We start from the raw sequence: 22442 nt of genomic DNA on the forward strand, positions 1-22442 counted from the left end.
ACACAGACTTGTGTTTGCCATTCAAACATCCAAGTGGACATGACTGGCATAATCCAAAGTTTCCAGCCTATGGAGCAGGAATTAATGTGCAATGTGAACTCTGCCCAGCAACAAGTGTCACTGGCAGTCTGGCCAGGGAAAATAATCAAAGCAATTTTGCCACAATATCTGTGATGTTGTCTTTGTCAAAAAGCCTTGTTACAATAAATTTGAAACATATAACGAACCACGAATGATGCTTGTTGTCACTGCATTTGGAAGAGAAACTGAATTTAAAACAGAACATCAGACAGTATGTGAGATGAATCTAGTTTTCAAAGTCCTTAAGTGTGTTTGTGCTCCACCATTTTTCTCCTCCCTAAAGGCCATTGGAAGAGACACATCCTGTTCTCTGGCAAAATGTCTTGATGATAAGCAAAGTGGGCTGCTGCTCTGCATCTCTTATCTAACTCTTGGAATGCAAAATATAAGGCCATTCCCCCAAAAGAATACGTCTCTTAACGACATGGCTCTTTGCAAAGCGGCATTTGCATCAGCTGTGTTGTGTTTTGTCCACATATTGCAGCAAGGATAAAGTGACCGAGCAATGTTGGCTCTCAACGTATCTGCAATTTGCCAGGCGGTGGGGCCCATAAGTCTGGGTGGGCGACACCAAATCTGTTTGCAGCCCACTGCTCCAACAAGCTACTGAGAGGCGCTTAGGATGTAAAGATAGCAAACTACCAATCATTCCCCTCATTCTCCGCCCTCGCTTTTCCACTCAGGATCCTTCCCGCCACCTCCTTCACATTAAAACAACTCGCTGGCATGGTGATGTATTGTTAAGCACCCTTAATGGAACTTGAGGATTCCTGATGTGCCGTCATTCAAATGCTTAGTGTGTGCGCTCACTGCTGGTGAGTCCAAATTGCCCTCTGTGCTGCATTAATCTCCACCTCCTCCACTGCACATTCATTCAGCTTTTGGGTTGGGAGAAAGGGCAGATCTGTGATGTGTACCCACAGAGGGGAGGAATGCTGACTGCTAACACAACAGGGGGAACAAAAGCATTCGCTTGGTGCCAGTTGGGAATTTTACCATCGGCCAACGAGAAGGTGAGAGAAAGACAGGGGGCAAATCGGGAGAGAAAAGAAGCGGCAGGGAAGCGAGAGAAAAAGTTATTGAAGTCGATGGGGCACGGTGACATCAATGGCATCCTAAGCAGGGCCACAAACTAGGGAGCTGACAGCTGGGGACCTGTGTGCAACGCCACAAGGGGATTAGCAGGGTTTCAGCATCTGACACAGAGGGGATGAGCGTCACAGGCAGAATAAAGAGCGTCGCTTGGATTAGGGAGCTTCCCGACACTCCACCAAAACTCATGAAGGGCTTAGAGGGATATGGTTATAATTAGTGATCGGACACAGAGAGAAGCCCCTTCGGTCACTGCTTAGATTTTTAATGATCATACATTAAAAATCAATGAGAGACCGGCCACTCAGGCAACATGCCCTCGTGTTGACCGCTCTACGCGCCAGACAGACATGGCCACCGCTGACTAGTGTATCCTCTGAATATAAGGCCTGAATTATTTATCTGAGAGTCGTGCGTAAGATGCCAAACATATCTTTGAATAATTGTGGGAATGTCTGGAAATGAGATGTACACTAACACGCCCCGCTGATGCTGACATGACCACTAAACGCTGTGATTACTACAGAGGAACTTGCTGATCTTCAGAGAGGCGCCGCCTCACCGGCGTGTCTCCAACAAGCAACTTCGTAGGGATTACTCATTTGTCACCAAGATACAATTTGAGCCATGGACCAAAGACTCAAACTCACAGAGCTAGTATCATCTGGAAAATAGCCGAGCAAGACGAAAAGTTGGCTGAACATCAGGACAATCTGTGACTTGAAAACCACCCCCATGCGCCATTGTAAAAGCGCTGCCTCGGAGGCAAGTGCGACAACATAGACAGGAAGGCACACGGAGATAAGTGTGTGTGTTGTTTAGGAACACGCAGTTATCCTCCTCCTCCTCCTTTGCGCTAATGGAGTCGTTATCATGAAGGACTTATCACTGCATGGTTAGCCGCTGTAGATCAAGCGCACAGGCAGATTTGCCGCAGGGGCTCAGTCCGCTTTGATGAACTTAGTCAAAGTTTAATTTAGGTAAATAGAAGGACGGCTCAGATGGCTACTTCTTTCAAATGAATACATTTTGTGCTCACTTTCTTCCGTGCAGTTGTTTTGGAACTAGTGCTCCTTCCTTTTTGGACTACATGTGTGGAAGCCACTCCTCATTATTGCCCACCCTCTCCCACAATTGTTCTCCGAGACCCCCCAGGGATCCCCAGGAAGTGTACGTGCGTGTGTGTGTGTGTGTGTGTGTGTACGCCCCTTCTGTGTGTACTATACTGTAAATCTATCTGATGTGTGCGTCTGAAGAACAGCAATGCATTAATTTGCTGTACCTTATTCATCAATAATAGAGGAGGAATGTCACAATCAATGTGCTCTTGTGGGTTGAAAGCATTTTGACCATGAGTGAAGTGAATTTCAATGAAATTCATTACTTAAAGTGAGAGTTAACAGATTTTAGTTTCAACAATTTGATGAGCAAATTGTAAAAAAAAATTGGGAAAAGTTGTTGGCCAGATTGGTCCGGCCATATCATTTTAGCTGGCCCGCAACAGCAAAATCATGTGTATCAACTTCCATGAATCTTGCTCAAATCTGTCCGAAAATTTTCAAACAGTCATACATAATAAATAATAACGTTCAGATATTGCAAAAACATTCTTTTGTTACCAACCTCTTTTTTTTTTTTTTTTTTTTTTTACATTAACTTGATCATTCATTAAACTCTTGTCCTTGACTTCTGATTTCCATCCATTTGTTGTGATGTAATAATATGAGGCGATTGATATGGCGGGAGGGAGACCCTTACTACAATGTGGCCTGTGCCAAAAAATGAGTCTGACACCCCTGCTCTATTGGGTCGCAGGTGGACTGGAGCCCATACCATCTGACTTTGGGCGAGAAGCCGGGTACACCCTGGACTGGTCGCCAGCCAATCGCAGTGGGTTATCAATCACTCAAACGCAATTTAAACCAAGACATTTATTGGAATATACATACGTAACAAGACTGATTTAATGTTGTGCTTTTTTCCCCCTCAACATTCTGCACCAATGTCATTATCATACATTACTGGTCTCACGTTTCGATTTGATTATGATTATCCTGTCTACGATTTGATCCGATTCGATATCACGACGCATTATGATTCATGAGAACAGTTTACATCCTGAATTCTTCTGTAACTGGAAAACCTACTTTTACATCAACAATCGCAAATCAACAAGTCAAATAAATTTCAACTCCCTTTATTATTCAGAAATGCTTTAGACATCAATTCCAACATTAACACCTTTACACTTTATCGTCTGGTCTCGAATTTGGTCGCTCTCCGCAATGTTACCTGTGCTGTCGCATTTTGCAGTGATTTGTCCATGCAGGGATACCGTCGGCTGCCGTAAAGCTGTTGCGGTTGTTGTGATCGAGTACGCGTACACTTGTGTCTATGGAATAAAGATGACGCCTGCCGAGTGTAACTAACAATAATAATAATAATAATCGATTCTATCTCGTCAGTGCATCGATGGAGAATCATTCATGTCTGCATTGCGATGCATCAGAAAAATGATTTTATGATGATATTTTCAACAGGCCTAATAATTATACATCATCATAATACTGCTCTATTTGTTCTTTGGTAGCATACAAAATTATTAGCTCAAACCTCGCTTTGGTGTTTTGATGACCTTTTTTACAGTAGTCCTGTTGACAAATCGATCCATTGCAGGATTATACAAAAAACAAATGTATTTCCACAAAACTTTGGAGCGTTTTCATATACGGGCTCAAGAGGCAATGTTTTAAATTTTCCAGGAATGAGCCTTCTAACAAAGCTTGTTGTGTAAGATTACTAAAATTAAAAAAATAATAATTAATGGTACGTAAGACTTATGTGCAGTAATGTATTTCATAGTATAGCTTCAGTATACAGTGGACCCCCACATACTTGCAGTTCGACACCTGCAGATTTTTTTTTCAATTTTTTTTTCCAATGTTTTTTTTGTCTTTTTTTTATTTTTTATTTTTTGGGATTTAACTCATCCCGAAAACACTTATTGGCGGTTTCTTCACGCTTATTCAACATTGTTTTGACTTTAAAAAAATAATAAAAATTTCAATGCAATTATTATCCCCCGCGAATAACAGGAGTCCACTGTATTATAATATTGTTTTAGCTGACTGGCTGGTATAAATTACAAGGTTTCACTGTCTAATAATAAAATTTGCAGGGTGTGTTTTGAACAACCACTTATGTTACTGATATTGCTCCTTATATAACTGGTTAAAACGGAACTACAGAACAAATGTAGCAAGCTCACAGTGTAGTCATCACTGGCTGAGATCGTAATCATCATCCCTATTACTGATTGATGCATGTGTGTGTTTTGTACACACACTTGGGGGAGGGGGGGAGTGTAATTCATCTTTGTAATTAGTCTCATAATTATAGGGCAATAAACTTGGGTGCTCGTGGGAGATTCAACTGGTAGATACACAATTATCATAAGGAGATGTGTTATAGTGACAAATCTCCACTCACAAACAAGATCTCCATTTTAAACACCGCATGGGCCTGTGTGTCTCTATGTGTACAGTATTTCAAAATGAAATGCTTTTGGGCTTTGGTGATGTTGTGTCATGCATTCATGAAATGATTTGAAATTCCTCACCTGTTGCTCCCTTTCCCCCCCGCGCGTGCCACATTCTGTGCTCGTCTTCAAACAATGATGCTGGGAGCTCGCCTTCAAGTTCGATCTGCACACATCACATGAACACTGAGAGAGTCCAAATTGGCTTTACCTCAAATAGTTCCAACAGCGTCAGGAGCCTGCCTGCAGCCTGCAGCCTGGAGGGCCAGACCTCGGCTAACACCATCTACTAATTCTAGCACACTCTCGCTTTCTCTCTCTCTCTCTCTCACACACACACACACACACACACACACACACGCATGCAATGGATCCACAGGTATTCACACACACTTCCACTCCCATTTCAATATCTTTAACAGCTGGATGTTCCATAGCGGACACCCAACAAGGATGATGGGATGTTGCAGATCACCAGAAGAGAGTGAAGATTTGTCAAGGCAGTGGAAAAATAATAAAGCAGGCACAGACACACCCACGCACACACACACCTACATATATATATATATATATATATATATATATATATATATATATATATAAACAAAATGCCATTTACTGTTTTAACCTTTTCTTCACAACATGAAGACCTTTTTTCTGTTTCACAGATCACCCGTCTGGACTGCCGTGAAATAATGGATCAGAAGTTCATGTTTCAATGGATAATTCTGCTTTCGCTGTTTGAGCCTTTCAACTCAAGGAAGTGAGGAAAAAGAAATGGACGAAGAGGGGGAAGCTGCAGCGTTAAGACATGAAATGAATTGAAATGAGGTTATTTGACTCTGCAAACAGGTGGAGGACACTACAAAACTCTTTATTTCGTTGGCATTGTATTTGTAATATTACCGTATTTTCACGACCATAGGGCGCACCGCATTAAAAGGCGCAGTCTCAGTTATGGGGTCTATTTCTGTATTTAACATACATAAGGCGCACCGTATTATTGGGCACAGCCATGGTCAAACATACGCTAGCTTAAAACATACGGCAGCATGCATGCACGCTAAAACAATGTTTTTAAAAGGGCAGCGGGAGCAAAACTGAGATCAGTTGTACTTTATTGAAGTATTTAACAATGTACTCATGTTATTTTTTGATCAATCCTCATCCACAAATCCATCAAAGTACTCATCATCTGTATCCGAAATGAACAGCTGGGCAAGTTCTCCAACAAACACGGCAGGTTCGAGTCAGTCTCGTTGCCGTGCGGCTCCTCAGAAATGATGCCGGCTTTTACGAAAGCTTGAACAACAGTGCCAGAAGACACGTTAGCCCAAGCATCCACAATCCATTCACAAATGGTGCCGTAACTCGCCCGGCGCTGCCTCCTAGTCTCAGTAAAGCTGTGTTCGCCATCTGTCATCCATGGCTCCCACGCCGCTCACTTCACTTTGAACGCCCTGTTTATATGGATGTCCAGCGGTTCGTCAAGCCTCCCGGAATTATGGCAAGCTCCGAGTTATTGCACTCAGTCGAATGGTGACTGTAGAGACGCTTCTCCCGGCTGTTCTTTGCTCATTAATCCATTGCTCGAGTTGGTCTTCCACCTACTGGCGGCGTGGCTTTAGTGTCTTACTTCATGCACCCGTCCCCTGTCCTCAGCCACATTTGCTTTTCCTCTGTGTAAGCAGCGTGTCGGCAGGAAATGGTTAAAAAAAAAATAATAATAATAAATCAATTTTAAAAATTTCATATCAAGTGGAGCGCTCATCACACAACAACATTTATAGATGTTGGAACTCTGTGCACACATAAGGCACGCCGCATTATAAGGCGCCCGTCCATTTTGGAGAAAATTTATGACTTTTAAGTGCGCCTTATGGTCATGAAAATACGGTAGTCCACAGCATAATATTTCAAGCTTGTTTGTGTATTCCATACAACTGAAGCAGCGAATTTAGTGCACAGATTACATTTAATACACCTGCACAATCCAATATACATTCAGTCCTGTATCAAATAATTATCCCTTTACAAAGATAACCAAGCTGAGTTTTGATTACATTCGTCTTTATACAATCGTTATAATGGTAACAACATGAAATAGTTCCAACATTCATACATTTATTCATATCTCAGAAATAACACCATTGTATTTTGCTGTCTGCTATTGTGTGAATGCAAAATGGCTGCCTCATCCTGGCACTTCAGCTCACAGATCCCTCGGATATATTGCAACAACATAATGAGGTTCTCTCCACTGGCATTAAGGGTAAAGACAGCTTGAGTGATAAAGAAGGACTGTTTGTAAAACAACCACACACAAAAAAGGAACTCTTAAGACACTAAGATGTATTTGTTTTAGTTTTCATGGAAAAGGTATATATCCTATATACCGTAAAGACATGTTGGCATTAACGGTTTGAAACATATTGCTTGAGAATATTACTTTCTTAGAAATAATTATGATCTTATGATGGGCAAAAACTTCCAATAATTCAAATACTCATATCAGTCAAATTCATTGATTTTCAAAAGGAAATACAGCAGGGCAGGTTTTTAATGTTATTGACCAAATTATATGAAAATGACCCATATAAGATGGAAGATTGGTCAGTCTACCAGTTTTCCCTCATCTCTTCTCATCTTTTAAACAATCGGTTATCTCTCTCAACCACTATTGAAAATCTACAAGTCATAATGACGAAGGAGGGTCGCCATTGCCACAAAAAAACGCACATGTAAAAATGTCCGTAGCATGTCATCAGACGTCTCAAGCTAGAAACAAGGGGCTACTTTTTAGGTGAATAGAAAACACAAATGCGTATCCAGCAGTGAAGTGAAGTCAAACAATGGTAGACAAAGATGCTGATGTGTTTCTTTGGAATTTGGGAAGAAGGTGGTGACTCCATCTTCAATTCATTGCCAAGGATGTTGTGGCCTACTGACTTAAGAGTTGACCTCCTGGCACGGACAAGGCATCTGTCTCACACAAAACTTTTATTTTTACAGAATAATATGACTGGTTTTGCTCTTTATAAGTGTGAAAGATATTGGTTTAGCTTCTGTCATACAAAAGCCTTAAACCAATTCAAGCTCCATTTGCTGCTTTTTTTGTTTGTGCTTACAGTTCAGTGAAAGGCCAGTTAAAGAGAAACAAAGAAATATTTTTTTCAAAAGAACATTTCCACTTCTTTAGTCTATATCTGAGCTAGTCTTTTAATAATTAAAATAACAATTAATTCACTATGATAGCTACTAAACTGTGCACATGTAAATGAAGATGCAGCAGCAGAACTATTGAGGTGAATTACAATAATGTTAAATTAATCAGATGGCCATGAATAATCAAAATCACTAACAGGTCAGAGTACTTGAAGGCAACACTCCTCAGTCACTTCTGGTCACGTAAGAGCGAGAATGACAAATGCAATTTCATTTGGGGAACGCTCAACGTGTATTTTCATGATTTCCTCAGTCCAATAGCAACAAAGAAATGTCAAAGGCCTTCACTCAGAGACGGCATTCATTGAGGAAAGAAGTAAAAGAAAACACAAAGAAAAGAAAAAACAGCATTATCCTGCCATGGCAACATACAAAATGAAACCAATTGTGCAGTTAAAAATGTGAAATGTGAAGCACAAAAAGTGTATTAAGAAAATAACAAAAAACAAGCTGAGGGAATCTTGTGTGGTAGAAGGGACAGGAGCCTTGGAACTGGGACATGGACTTTGTGCCTATGGGCAGCTGCAAAAACAAATGGTCATCCCATGTCAGAATGAGAAAGAATCTCACTGCAGCGATGGTCTAAACAAACAAACAAAGATATGCCAGTGCAAGTCAAACTCAAACGTGAATTATTAACCCTAACAGGGTGGTGATTTTTTTCTATTGCAGCACCGTAGCTCAATGACACACACAAAAATATACAAAACAGAATAAAAATGTTCTAGAATCCCACGGTGAGGAGGTGAGGGCAAGGCATAGCCAAAATCATATCAAAGTGACCGTGCAGTTGTTGTAATGCAGACCTCCAGCCTAGATGGTGACAGAAGCTGCACACTGCAGCCTTAAAACATTGCCTGTACGGTTAATCAAGGTTCTAATGGCGACAGCTTGACCTTGGAACAGATTATTTGTATTGTCTCTCTCTCGCTCTCGTACAGTGCAGGCACTTTTTTGCTCGCTCTGCTTGCTTCGCTTCTGTTTACATTTTTTCTTGCTGATAAGCTTGTTTATCTTCTGAAAGAAATTGAAACAGCGACTCCTGGATATTTTTAAACCTGTGGGACTGTACTGTTTTTTCTAGATACAGTCAGTTGTTGCTATATTTTTTGCCAGTTTTGCCAATATTTTCTGATACCCTCTCACCATGACGTGAGCGTGGCCTGCTAATTGGCACAAGGCTGCAATTAGCAACAAGACCAGCAATCAAGATGCCTCCCTTTTCCACTGAGGACTATCACGGACTGCTGCAGAGGATGTCAATCCTGGAAACGAAAATCCACCGTCTTAAAGTGTATGTGGATGTACATGGACTGTCGGGGAATGAAACCACTATACCGATGTCTCAAAATGGTGGGCAGAAGTGTGCTAACAGAGGACGGATGTGGACTGTGGAAACAGTAATGGACCATCCAGCAGTTGTCCCTGGAATTTCCTTGGAGCAAAGCCCAAAGATATGGGACAACATCTAAAATGAGGACACAACACCAGCAGATTACAGAGGAATCCGGTTGGCCTGTGTGGCGGGCTGCTTCAACCCAGAGTCAGGGGTCGCTACAGCGAAGGGCAAGAAAAAAGGACGCATGTCAATGCAAAACATTGACATCAGATTTACAAATGGATTTGAGCCACTTTTACACGACCCTGGGCAAGAATGCTCATCCCCCACCACCACTGAAAGGTGTCAAACTAAATCATACAAGAAAAATATGGCACCCCAAATGTTAATAGTTGGTGATGGAGCTGTCAAGGATGTGAAACATATTTTCAGTGAGAAAAACACCCCAGCACTGTGTTTTACCAATGACATGATGTCTGATATCTCTAAAAAAAAAAAAAAAAAAAACATTCTGGAGATCAGCACCTAACTGTGAAATATGTCATTATACACACAGGGCTCCTGGATGTTCTCAAGCACCAATCAGAGGTACTGAAGCAAGATTTTATTGATCTAACAAAAGTCCAATGTTTGGATGCTGAGGTTTTTATTAGTGGACCTCTGTCCGATTTGGAGATGAACGTTTCTCTAGGCTCATTCAATTCAATAAGTGGCTCAAAGTGGTGTGTACTGCACTGTCTGTGAGTTTCAGTGACAATTTCTGCCTTTTTTGGGAGCACAGACATCTTTATAAGGCAGACGGTTGTCCTTTCTGTCTAAATAGGATGTGCCCTCTCTCCACTGTTCTTCTCTCTTTACACTGAACGAATCCACCTCAAAGCACCTGCTCCTGAAGTTTGCAGGCCACAGTCATCTGCCTCATCAAAGATGGTGACGAGTCTGCATATCAACAGGAGGTGAAGCCACTGGAGCTGTGGTGCGGCCGACACAAAATGGAGCTGAACACACTCAAGACTGTGGCGATGATCGTGGACTTCAGGAGGCATCCTTTGCCACAGCTGCCCCTCACACTGTCCAACTGCCCTGTGTCAACCGTTGAGACCTTCAAGTTCATGGAAATTATAGTCTCTCAGGAACTGAAGTGGGAGACCAACATCGACTCCATTCTCAAAAAGGCCCAGCAGAGGATGTACTTCCTGCGGCTTCTGAGGAAGCACAGCCTGCCACAGGAGCTGTTGAGGCAGTTCTCCACAGCAGTCATCGAATCAGTCCTGTGTTCATCCATCAGAACCTGGTTTGGTTCTGCCACAAAAAAGGACAAACTCCGACTGCAACGGATGATCAGGACTGGTGAAAAAATTCTCAGTACCCCCCTACCGACCCTTGAGGACTTGCACACTGCCAGAACTAAGACAAGAGCATGCAAAATCCTCATGGACCCGCCACATTCTGGTCACCAGCTCTTCCAGCTCCTTCCCTCAGGTAAGCGCTATCGAACATCCATCCATCTATCCATTTTCTGTACGGTTTATCCTCACGTCGTGGGCATGCTGGAGCCTGTCCCAGCTATCCTCGGGCGAGAGGCAGGGTACACCCTGAACTGGTCGCCAGCCAATCGCAGGGCAAGGCGCTATCGAACAATGCAAACTAAAACTAGCAGACATTCCAACAGCTTCTTCCCTCTTGCCATTAACTTCTTAAACAATTAACTTACAATTCCATTGTAACATGCTGCCAATTTTGTCTTGTTATTGTTGTAACAACTTGTCGGGGCAATTATGCATTATCCGTGCACTCACTGTTGAAGTCTCGCCACTCTGCATTATTTGCATATCTGTTGTTGACCAATATTGGCCACTCATGCACTTGAGAAGTATCTGCACCATTTGCACAATTGACACTTTTCCAGATTATCTCACTACTAGTTACTTTAAACTGCTTACATTTCTTGACGTTTCTGTCCGCAATGGTCACTGTACCATACTATTGCTCTATTAGTCATTTCAAGGCGGCACGGTGGACGACTGGTTAAAGCGTCTGCCTCACAGTTCTGAGTACTAGGTCTCAATCCCGCCTGTGTGGAGTTTGCATGTTCTCCCCGTGCCTGCGTGGGTTTTCTCCGGGCACTCCGGTTTCCTTCCACATCCCAAAAACATGCATGGTAGGTTAATTGACGTCTCTAAATTGCCCCTAGGTGTGACTGTGAGTGCGAATGGTTGTTTGTTTATGTGTGCCCTGCGATTGGCTGGGAACCAGTTCAGGGTGTACCCCGCCTCCTGCCCGATGATAGCTGGGATAGGCTCCAGCACTCCCGCGACCCTTGTGAGGATAAGCGGCTCAGAAAATGGATGGATGGATGGATGGATGGTCCTTTCAAACTGCTGTAAATTGCTTGAGGAATCTGCATCATTTGCATAATTGTCCAAAAAGAAAAAAAAATGTCTTGGCATTACCACATTACTGGTAAGTAATGTGGACTTGCACACTGCCATGACTGGTAGGTAATGTGGTAAGTCACTGAGCAATGAAAGGCTCAGTGACTCTCCATACTGTGGTTTTTATGTCTCAAAAGTATTTTCTGTAAAATGGCGGTCTGTTGTCATACTAGAGCGGCTCCAACTACCTGAGACAAATTCCTTGTGTGTTTTTGACATTCTTGGCAAATAAAAATGATTCTGATTTATAGGACTGTATGTACTGTATTGTATGTGTCCGATTGTCTCATGGTTGAAAAGCCATCGCCAAGCGATTAACATGAAATTATCAAATCCTCCAAATCGTTTCATGAATATGTCCTGCAGCTGCTTGGGGAGATGAATATATACTTTCAAACTTCCTGCTATCCTATCAGTCGGTTGAGGACCTGGACGAGCATCCCTGTGTAGTCTGACATGTTTGTGTGTGACAAGAAGTTTTTGTAGATAAAGACAATTAGTAAACACTTGGGTGGGTTTGATTTGAGCAGACTCCAAAATTGACAGTTTTGCCTGGAGGATGTGGGCTTTGCTCCAGTCCTCCACAGGAACCAAGCGAAACTCACTGACCAACAGTCTGACTAGAATGAGCCAACATGTCAAACTAAAGGCGTTCTCTATGAAACAATTGTAGGAAGAGGTGGGGGTGCTCACATCTCTCTCGATAGTCATTGTATTGTTCTTTTGAGGATGTCGTATTTCTCCAGCGTGCAATGACTTTCATTTTTTTCCAAAACACTCAACAACACCACAATTACAAAATACTAATCATAATCGTAATAATAATTAGTATTAAAGTACACTGAAAGTCAGACACAATCCATTGAGGGACATTGATAAACCTCTGATTTGATTTGGAGACAATTTATTCCATGGAAAAAAATTAACATTCCAGGGATTTTGCACTACCACCATCATACAACCATTAATTACCATACTGTAAAGGCAATATTTTGAGGAATGTTTTACTATTGTATACAGCCATTTCAAAAGGTAACCACTGTTAACATAAATCCTAGAGTAAACTCAATTTTAATGACTGATGACAAAAATGGTAATGCAAAGTTGAGTCGTGTCATTACACAAATGAGGATCAGTTAACCACCGCTATTATTTACAAATAGTAAAACATATAAAACAACATTTCCTCTCTTTCCTTCTCACGGTGTTCTTCTAACCCTATGGTGTTCTTTGCAAGTGTCTCAAAAAAAACCCTCACCCCCAAAAAACTCTCTTTTGAGAGGTACGTCTCATAAATTCTAAAGTTGTGTAAAACTTCAGAGCTATATTTTTCATTAAAATGTTGGTCTATTTCTGAAATACACAATTTCAGGCACTCTCAAGGTTTTCCTGTATATTCATTTGGGCAACATAATGTGATAACATTTAAGCATGACGTAAAAAAGGTCACATATTCTTAATAGTTCCATTGCACACATCTGTTTTAACATTGTGTGCTTCACCCCATTCTGTCCTCACTCGTTAACCGTTACAAAAATATGACTATCATAAAAATGAATCTCATACACACACACCCACACGCACACAACTCCTATTTCGTCACAGTGACAGACCATGAAGAATTGAAGAAATGCTAATGTGTCCAGCAGCTCGTCTGCTTGTTACCAGCCCACACCATGATCCTACTTTAGCTCTTTTGGGACATGACCTGCTCAAAAATGCAAAGAAACACAACAAGCATGAAAACATTCTCATTAGAGAGAGGAGGGAGGTTCTTCCTCTTCAAGGCCAGAACATTTTCACACAGAACAGGTAGCTCTCCTTCGGAGGGCTCTGTTCCTATAATCCAAAACACACACACTGCAATTCTAGCCACATATGATTTCCATTTTAATTATGTAGTTGTAAATAAAGATGCGATGACTCACTGAAGGGTTTTTGCCTATTTATGAATGTTGTCTAATAAAACCTGCACGTGTGACTGAACTGTAATGAACTCCGCGGTTCCAAGGGAAGGAAAGAAAGCCAAATAACCATGCCTGTGGCAATTCACAAAGAAATTACTTATTTTCAGCTGGCCCAGTGTACACAATGTTAAGAAAAATGCCTTGCAAGCATAATAGATGCTGCTATTGAAGATGCCAAATAACCTCATCAAATTAGAATTTCTTCATGTATTCAAAAGCAGAAGAACTTGCATTGGTCAAATATTTATTTACAGATTCCTTCATACAAACATTTTTTATTTTCCAAAAAATAAACGTATCAATAAAGGTGCTGAATAATGACTTCAAACAGTGTTGACAAAGTATCCAAAAAGTAGTTAAAGCTGTGCAATGATTGGATAGAAGCATTTTGATAATGACAGGAAGAAAAAAAATAAGTGCAGTCACAACTTTGCACGCTCGAACCACAAAGTTGCACATACAAGAATGAGCACATTCTGCTCTATAAAATATATTTTCATAATTTTTGTATTAATCTGTTCAACACTCTTTTTTTGAGTGCACAAATATGCCTCCCAAATGATTTGTGTTGAAAACAGTGGCAAAATGGTGTCCTTATTTAGTCAACAAAACTGACCACTCTGTCTCAAGTGTTATTTTCTTTATCATATTGATCAACACTGGACCTTGCAAGTTTCTTTTTTCCCCCTCTGCTCGTGTTTGGAATTTACATCTTCTGCAATCTTTTCATTTTGAAATTGCAAAACAATCTATCAAAGAAATTTTATGGCACAAGTTGAAAAAATATGAAGTCGACTATTTTTTTTTTTTTTTTTAAGTGATACATGATTGGCTACAAACAGAGGAAAAAATAGGACTGTGTGCTATTAAATGCTGGCTTTTTCGCAGGTGCAACTGCATCCCACAAAAGTCACATAATAGATAGATGCCTATTTTGTGTCTTTACGTGTGAGGATTTGAATGTAAACAAGTGTCACTCCGCCTGTTAGCACAGTTGTGTTTAAACCAATAGAACTGCGCTCATTGGGAGTATTCAGTCCCTCACAGCCCAAAGGCAATTAAACCCAGCTTCAGTTTCCTAAAGAGTCCTCTTGAAAGTCCTGCGCTGCCTTCAGGTGATTGGCCAGTTCTTGCATTACAGCATCCTTCCCGATCTGGTCATTCCTCCTCCTCTCCATGATCACGTCCTCCAGGCTCTGGAACTCCAGGACGTGGCTCTTCTTATCGGAAAAGTGCATATTTAAGCGGTAAGGCTGTTTTCCGATCCTGATCTCTCCTCCGATTTTAAACTCTCGCCGACCAAAGCGGCACCAGGCCGCAAAGCACTCGGAGTTCCTCCAGTAGAGTTCTCGGTCCCTGGAGCCCACGTGATCCACGGCATTACGGACGATCATCTGCGGCTGGAGCGCCCTGTAGCGGTAGAGAGCGTTCACGATGCGGCCCCTCTTGCCCTGACTCACGTCGGTGAGGAAGCCGTTCTTGATCTCCGCCCGATGCAAGTGGACCACCTGGAAGTCGCCCACGTACACGGCCCAGTGCGGGTACTGTCCCGTGGCCACGAACTCCAGCACGTCTCCGGGTCTGCACTTGTTGAGCAGACTCTCGGCCGAGTGCGTGGCGGTTCCGGGGCCCCGCTCGAACATGCACTCCTCTCGGAAGTAAACCGAACACTCCAGCTCGTCTTCGGGTGCGAACGGCTTCTCTTCGTGCTTCGCGAGGGGGTTCTCCGGTGGGAAGGGCTCCGAATTGTCATCCTCGTCGTCGTCACCGTCGCCGTCGCCGCCGCCGTCGTTCGAGAAAATGTAAGAGACGCCGATGCGCGGTCCGTCGTCCACGTCAGGCTCCAAGCCATTCGGGTCCGACGTGGGCACCTCCACGTAATTCAGATGAGTTAGTTTCTCCACCTGGTTCCCCATAAAGGTGAAAGGAGTGGAGCGCGCAAACGGAATCCACCTGTTCTTCAACGCGATCCAAAGTGTCGCCAATAATCCATGTCCCGGTTTGGAAATCCTCCACTGGAGCGGCACCTGCCCGCGTGGACAGAAACACATTTAAGCCCGGCTCGTCTCTCTCTCTCTCTCGACCACTTCCCCTCTTCCCCCACCCCCACTGGATATATAAACAGGGCTCCCAACAGGTGGGACCTGACCCACCTGTTGGCTCAGTCTGGCCCGCATTGAAACACTTCTTTGCCGTCACGTCACTCTTGCTCAAGTTGTCACATTTTCCTGAATGGACTCACCTGTACAGCAGAGTGTGTTCGAATGTGTTCCTTTGAACTCCTCTTCCTTCCCTTGTGTTAGCAGTTCAGCGCACTCCACGCCAGTGTGTCGTGGGACACTCAGTATTGGTTTTAAGACCAAACTCAGGCAGCCTGCGGCGAGCCACTGTTGGGAGGTGTCATGATTTAAAGGCACAGTGCACCTTTTTTTTTTTTTTTTTTTTTTAATGCCTCATGAGCATCAACTCTGTCTGCAGTGGACTCTCTTTGTTTAAGAGCAGAGATAGCAAAAGTACTCACACACAATATGGGTACCTGTGTAAAAATAAATGAATAAAGTAAATAAAAGACTAGTCGAATTAGACGTAGCCTACTGATTTAACTCCTGTACTGAAAAAGTACGGACTCTGAATGTACTTAAAGGTGAAGTTTGAAGTGAGGGAGAAAAAAAAAAAAAAACTTTGTCATATACATTAAAACTGTCTGTTTTCCCCCCTTAAAAACAAATCATAGATGTGGCTCAGTATATATATATATATATATATATATATATATATATTGAATGAAGAAAAATGGGCTGCAGATAAAAAGAGCACTTTTTTCATCCAGGGCAAAAGAGCAGGTGCTTGAGCACCACTTGCTGTCTGTGTGTGCTCTTGCCTGACTGAGAGGCTGCCTATTATCTATTATAAAAATGATAATGATCAAATGCCCGAGGGTGCAATTAGGTGAAATTATGCAGCCAATATTAGGGGGGGGGGGGTCCACACAGAACATATTAGGTAAGGGTACGGTATATATATTATAAATATATTTATATATAATATATATTTTATATATATATATATATATATATATATATATACGTATGTGTAGTGTAAAATATAGTAGTATATATTTATATATATATATTTTTTTTTTTGTTAATACACCATCCCTCAATTATCAATCAACACCGACATTGAATTTGAAGACATTTGACGTTTTATGAACATGCACATCTTGTAAAGCAGAACTGGAACACAATATCTGTTCTTACTTACTACACTTCACAGTACTATTAAAAAATGTCCGAGCTAAGCAATTTGTCTTCAATATTTTAACAGTCAGAACATAGTGTGCTCCTCTCTAACGATATCAGACATTAAAATCGGATTTTTGAAATTAAAAAAAGAAAAAATAGTGAACTTGCTGTGTTCAAAGTGATCCAAATAGAGCCAAGTTTGTGTTCAGTCTTATCTAAGAACCTTGCATTTGACCTTTACACTGGGACACAGTCATGCTGGAGCCCATGGCCTCCCACAACCCAAACAGAATGTTTCAGTTAAAAAGAAGAATTAGATTATCCATGTACTCTCGTTACAACTCTGCAACCAAGTGCAAACGTGTCTCTGTGTGTAACCCTAATGCCACAGTTGTTGCGAAACTTCCTGTGGCATGTCGTGCAGACAAGATTGAACTGCAGCAATGATCATTCGCAGCAGAAATGAGTCAACACCACTCGTATCATGGGTGAAATACTTAATAAACTGCTGTATAAAGCACTCTTTGGGGGGAACCAACTAAAGACCCTTAGAAATGTCTAATGCAAGGTTATTAAAAGATTAGCTTAACCTTGTTGTATCCCAACACAGCATTTGTTAGTTGCTATTTGGACCCTTAAGAGGCTCAAAATGCCCGGACCAAATACACTACACATTGCAATTTCTTTGCATGCAATCATATTCTGGGTTCTCAAGACTTTAAATGCATTATAAAGTGGGTAAAAACAATGCCAATAATTACTTTCCTCTACCAGGCTTCATACACTCAAATAAGACATCAGTTAATAAGTTCCTGAACAATTTGGGTCACTGCCTGAGTGAGCCCAATGAAGCATCACTCTCCTGTTATTAATGATGTTCTGTGTGTCCTATTAGCCTTGTTTCTGTCTTCAGTAATCACTAACCTACAAAACCCAGCAGACAGCAGCGCTCACACCATAAGAAATGTGCCATTCTGTCCTTGGGAGTCATGGATCTGTGTCATCGCCCAAATGTCTCCCTCTAGTGGCTGGTTTGGCCATCACTGAGACCAAAAATATCTATTTTGAATGCACAGTATATTTTATATACAAATAGTATCAACTTTTATTTCAATTCAACAATGCTGAACAAATCCAGTCTCCTGCGGAAATACAAAGCCACAAATATGTGGACAAAAGAAATTATCAACACAAGCAAATATTGCTTAACGGTTGCATTTCTGGTGGAAATGAAGAATTCTAAAGATTCTATGAATAATTTGCAAAAGAATAATAAAAACATATCATAGCTTTGTGATAAAATTTCCAATGAAAGCGTGGAGTTTTATGTGCCATTGCTCTGTCTCTTTTGGTCCATGATCTGTCTCTTCAGAGTGTGGTCAGGAACCAGGTCTGACTCTTGCACATCTTTGTTTCCACAACCCACCACAGGGCAGCTAGGGGGCACAGACAAAAAGTATTAGCAGTACAGCAGCAAATGCAGGATCTATCTCATCTCCATAAGAACATATCCAATAACTGTTCACTAGGAGGTACATGAAATGATCATGACACTACAATACTTTGTGGGACTAATAAAGGTTACCATATCTTAACTTTATCCATTGTGACATTAAAAGAAACAGATCATCTTACCAGCACTTCTTCTTCTGACTGCGTCTTGTTTCAATGAGGATTCTGATAGGGTTTTCGTCATAATGGTGGTTACACTTCTTATTCTTCATCGGGTTGACCATGTCCGCCTGGAATAGAGATGCATAGGTAACACGTTAAACAAAAAATCTTTACAAAGATAATGCTCCGTTTTGAGTTATCCATTTAACAATGTTTATTGCGGTTGTGATTTTTGCTCTGTAACTGCGCTGCATCTTGCTGAGAACTGCTCAGAGTACAGTATTTGTGTGCTTCAGAGTTGTTTTTGTGGTTGCGGTATGGACTGTGTGATACTGTGAAACTTTCATGAGGTGCTGATGATATTATTAGCATTGACAACCATATCAACTGATGAAGATGGTTGTCTTCTAATAAGGTAGAGCAATAAGGAGGGTACCTGGGTGAGAGGGCAGGTGAAGATGACTTGGGTCTGCGTCACAGCAAGTTCATCGTCCAGCTCCTCCATGTTCGCCGACTCTTGGCTGGCTGAAAACATAACATCCACAACACTGCACTCTCTCTTCTACTTTTTAAAAAGATAACAGGAGAAAGGCAACGTGGAAAACATACTGCCAAAAGAAAGCAACATGTCCAGCTAAGGTAACAATGTCTCATTCATCATTAAATGCCACCAATATTTTTAAACAGGAACTGTCAAAAGGCGGCTTTGGGGATTTTATCATGAACAGCCACAGGAAGAGAGGCAAATATTTGTACCTAAATAAAAAAGAGGGTGTTATCTTTTTCAAATTAGCCTCAAGCATCAGCCAACCACAAACATAAATAGTTTTACCAAGTATTTTTGTATGTCGGTTGCGAGAACTCTTGATGCTTTCCTTAAAAGCAACTATTTTCTGGTGAGTCTGCAGATCTGTGTCAGATAGTTGAGCAATTTTTTCAGTGAACTTCTTCTTCACTCTGGAACTGATGGTAAACAAGGCCTCTTGTTGCTGTTCAGTCACCTAGAGAAAGAACACCTTTTAGTTCAGTTTCACCAACAGAGTCCATGTCACGGTTTTAATCAGTTGACGGTTGATTTTCCAAACTTTGTCGAGCATCTGTTTAATTGAACCGTTTGTCTGATATGAGCATGAACACCTCCACTGTGGCTTGTTGCACAGTGTCAACAAAGCAGTCAATTTCTCGGTCGAGCTTGGCACATTCCAACATGAGGGCCTCCATTTCACTGATGCCAGAGTTCCCCTCTCCATCTGCACAAAAGACAGAGGTGGACATAGTCACCTCATCATCATTGAAACCATGGGTGTCAAACTTGTTTTTGTCACAATTCACAACGTAGTTCCGGTTTCCTTTCATGTGCCAGTTCTAAAAGTGAAACCACATAAATGTTTAATTGTTAGGGGTGTAAGTGTATGCAGAAATTTTAGCATACCGTTAAATCAACAAACGTCCAATTTCTATAAAGCTGCTGGTGACTTTGTAGACAAGCCTAATAAATATGGTTTGAGGTGGGGTTTAGCATCAACCCCCTCCGAACGCTGTTAATGTTGGAGTCGTTTTTCTGTGTATTACTGTTGGAAGCAAGTGAATCAAACGATGAATGACATTTATAAGGTATTGTCACTGTGTCTTGCAAGCGGAGACGACTAAACACAGAAGCAGTTCAGCTGTTACCGAGGTCCTCCGCCAGGTCCATGGCCACGGAGGTGACGACGTCCATTCCCGTGAGGAGGTCGGCCTGACACGACTTGAGGCTGGACAGAGTGCTGTTCACGAGGCTAAAATTTTGATACATACTCGCGACGCTGCGACATGCACTTCAAACACTTCACGATAGCAACACTTTCAAATAGTTCGTTGACGACACATTAAAACGCGTTAAGCTGTAACGGAAGCTTGGTTTAACGCTCTAACGTACGAACAAGTGGAACTTTTTATCAGCGTCAAAGTTTACGATAACAAATCCCCGCGGAAAAGCGACGAGAAAGCGCCGGCGTCAGGAGGTTATTACTTCTGGGTCCCGTTTCCTGTTTTCAAAGTAAAGGCGCAATTAGCCAAATTCAACTAACAGAATCTAAAGGAGACACAGACATCAGGCTTTTTTTTTTTTTTTTTTTTTTTTTTTGGACACAATTTAAAAACGTCTAAAGGTGTTTTAATAACATTTTATATGAGATTCTTTCGTCAAAATACTCCAAGGACCAAGATTTGTTTTTTCATTTAGACTTTAAATTGAAAGACTAGTACACGACCCGGAACAGACAGAGTGGAACGGTCCACTGACATCGAATAACGGGCATTCGGAGGTTTATAAACAGTTCATCTGTGGACGTGTCCGTGACGTGATTGTATGTCATAGAATGGATTTTATCTGCATACGGCCAAGGTCAGTTTATGATAGTTTCAGTAGTAATTCTACGTGAACCTACATTAAATAAGTGATGAATTAAACTATATATTTTTACTGTCTGTTTGTAAAGTTTAGGTCAATCTGGGCACTGGTTTCTTTCACTCTTGAAATTATGTCACAGGCGATGGGTCAAAATATGATAGTGATAAAGTGGTTCATTGTATGTTTAATATGCCCCAGTTGAAATATCCAGACAACCTGGATTAGGTTATTGCAAGTATTCGAAACAGATCAAAGTTTGAACAACCTAATTCTTAATATTGAAAGACCTGTTTGCAGTTGAATTCAATAAAAATCCACATTTAGTTCTTCACTTACATAAACACATTTGAGTCTCAAAATGATTTATGTCATTAACTGCAACTGCATGACAGGCTTGGGAGAAGTCTGTACCTATAGTGGGGCTTTACTTTTCTGAACTGAGGCAACTGTGCGAGAGTCGCTCACTGTCCCAGATGAAAAGTCACACTGACTCCCTGCCAAAGCAAAGAAGATGAAATTAGACTGTGACCTCCCTGGTACACCAGTGACATACAGAGCAATGAGCTCCACTTTAAGAAGTACAGATGCCCTAACTGAAGAACAACTCCGTAACTTCATGCATGAACTTTACTCAATTGGTGCAGTCTGCTATTTTGACACTAAAGAAGCCATTTAATGGGAAGTTTATTCCTAAACCACCACACAAGTTTCACCAAGGGACCTTCCCTTGAGGTTCTTTTCAGGTTGAGTGTAGAGGAGGAGTTATTCTAGTTGTTGGGGTACATAGCAAAAACATATACACCGATCAAGCTGTTATTAACTGTTATTTTTTGCGAAGTGGAAAGTAAACTGTTGACTCAACTCATCGACTCCTGTCTCATCTTTCAACATCTCCACTCAGTGCCATATTTTTCAGACTATAAATCACACTTAAAATCCTTAAATTTTCTCAAAAATCGACAGTGCACCTTATAATCCAGTGCACTTTATGTATGAATTCTGGTTGTGCTTACTGATCTCGAACCGATTTTATGTGGTACACGGCGCTCAAAAACCTGTCAAAATGTCTTAGTATGACTTTGGTAAGCTACGAAGCCGGATTGTCGGAGCATTACGGCTACCGTAGTGAGGAGTAATACATGCTGTGCTTCAACATATTATTATGGTGTTTGTATAAGTGACTTATCTGTTTTGTTTCGCTTAATGCGCCTTATAATCCGGTGTGTTTTATAGGCCGAAAAATACAGTACTCATTATAATCCCTCATCGGGAAAATATATATTTTGTGTTGCACACCACACAGAGAGCCAGATCACACACATGCAGGGATGCAAGGTGCGAGCGAACAGTGAACCTGTCTTGAGCTGGGAGGGGTGTGCCTTACTCAAGGGCATCTCAACGAGAGTCAGAAAGCAGCATCTCTCCAACCTGTTGCCTTTTAACATTTTTCACTGCAGCAGGACTCAAACCGTGACTCTCCAGTTCCAAAGTCCTTACAGATAGATGAGCTACTG

The 22442-nt window shown here is 41.5% G+C and overlaps 2 protein-coding genes across 2 annotated transcripts; both read right to left on the bottom strand.

Annotated features, from left to right (window-relative positions):
- Positions 1–12590: 12590 nt before the first annotated feature.
- On the bottom strand, positions 12591–16034 carry LOC133402014 (protein LRATD2-like). Its single transcript, XM_061675564.1, has 2 exons — positions 15920–16034; positions 12591–15704 (listed from the first exon to the last, which is right to left on the bottom strand). The coding sequence occupies exon 2, from the start codon at positions 15591–15593 to the stop codon at positions 14748–14750; it is 846 nt and encodes a 281-aa protein (XP_061531548.1). The 5' UTR covers positions 15594–15704; positions 15920–16034; the 3' UTR covers positions 12591–14747.
- Positions 16035–18030: 1996 nt separating this feature from the next.
- nsmce2 (NSE2 (MMS21) homolog, SMC5-SMC6 complex SUMO ligase) lies at positions 18031–20524 on the bottom strand. The gene is made up of 6 exons (XM_061673942.1): positions 20211–20524; positions 19674–19786; positions 19369–19537; positions 18973–19061; positions 18558–18664; positions 18031–18358 (listed from the first exon to the last, which is right to left on the bottom strand). The coding sequence occupies exons 1-6, from the start codon at positions 20329–20331 to the stop codon at positions 18247–18249; spliced, it is 711 nt and encodes a 236-aa protein (XP_061529926.1). The 5' UTR covers positions 20332–20524; the 3' UTR covers positions 18031–18246.
- Positions 20525–22442: the final 1918 nt, after the last annotated feature.

Source organism: Phycodurus eques, chromosome 4 (genome assembly GCF_024500275.1).
Source record: "Phycodurus eques isolate BA_2022a chromosome 4, UOR_Pequ_1.1, whole genome shotgun sequence".
NCBI classification, from domain to species: Eukaryota; Metazoa; Chordata; class Actinopteri; order Syngnathiformes; family Syngnathidae; genus Phycodurus; species Phycodurus eques.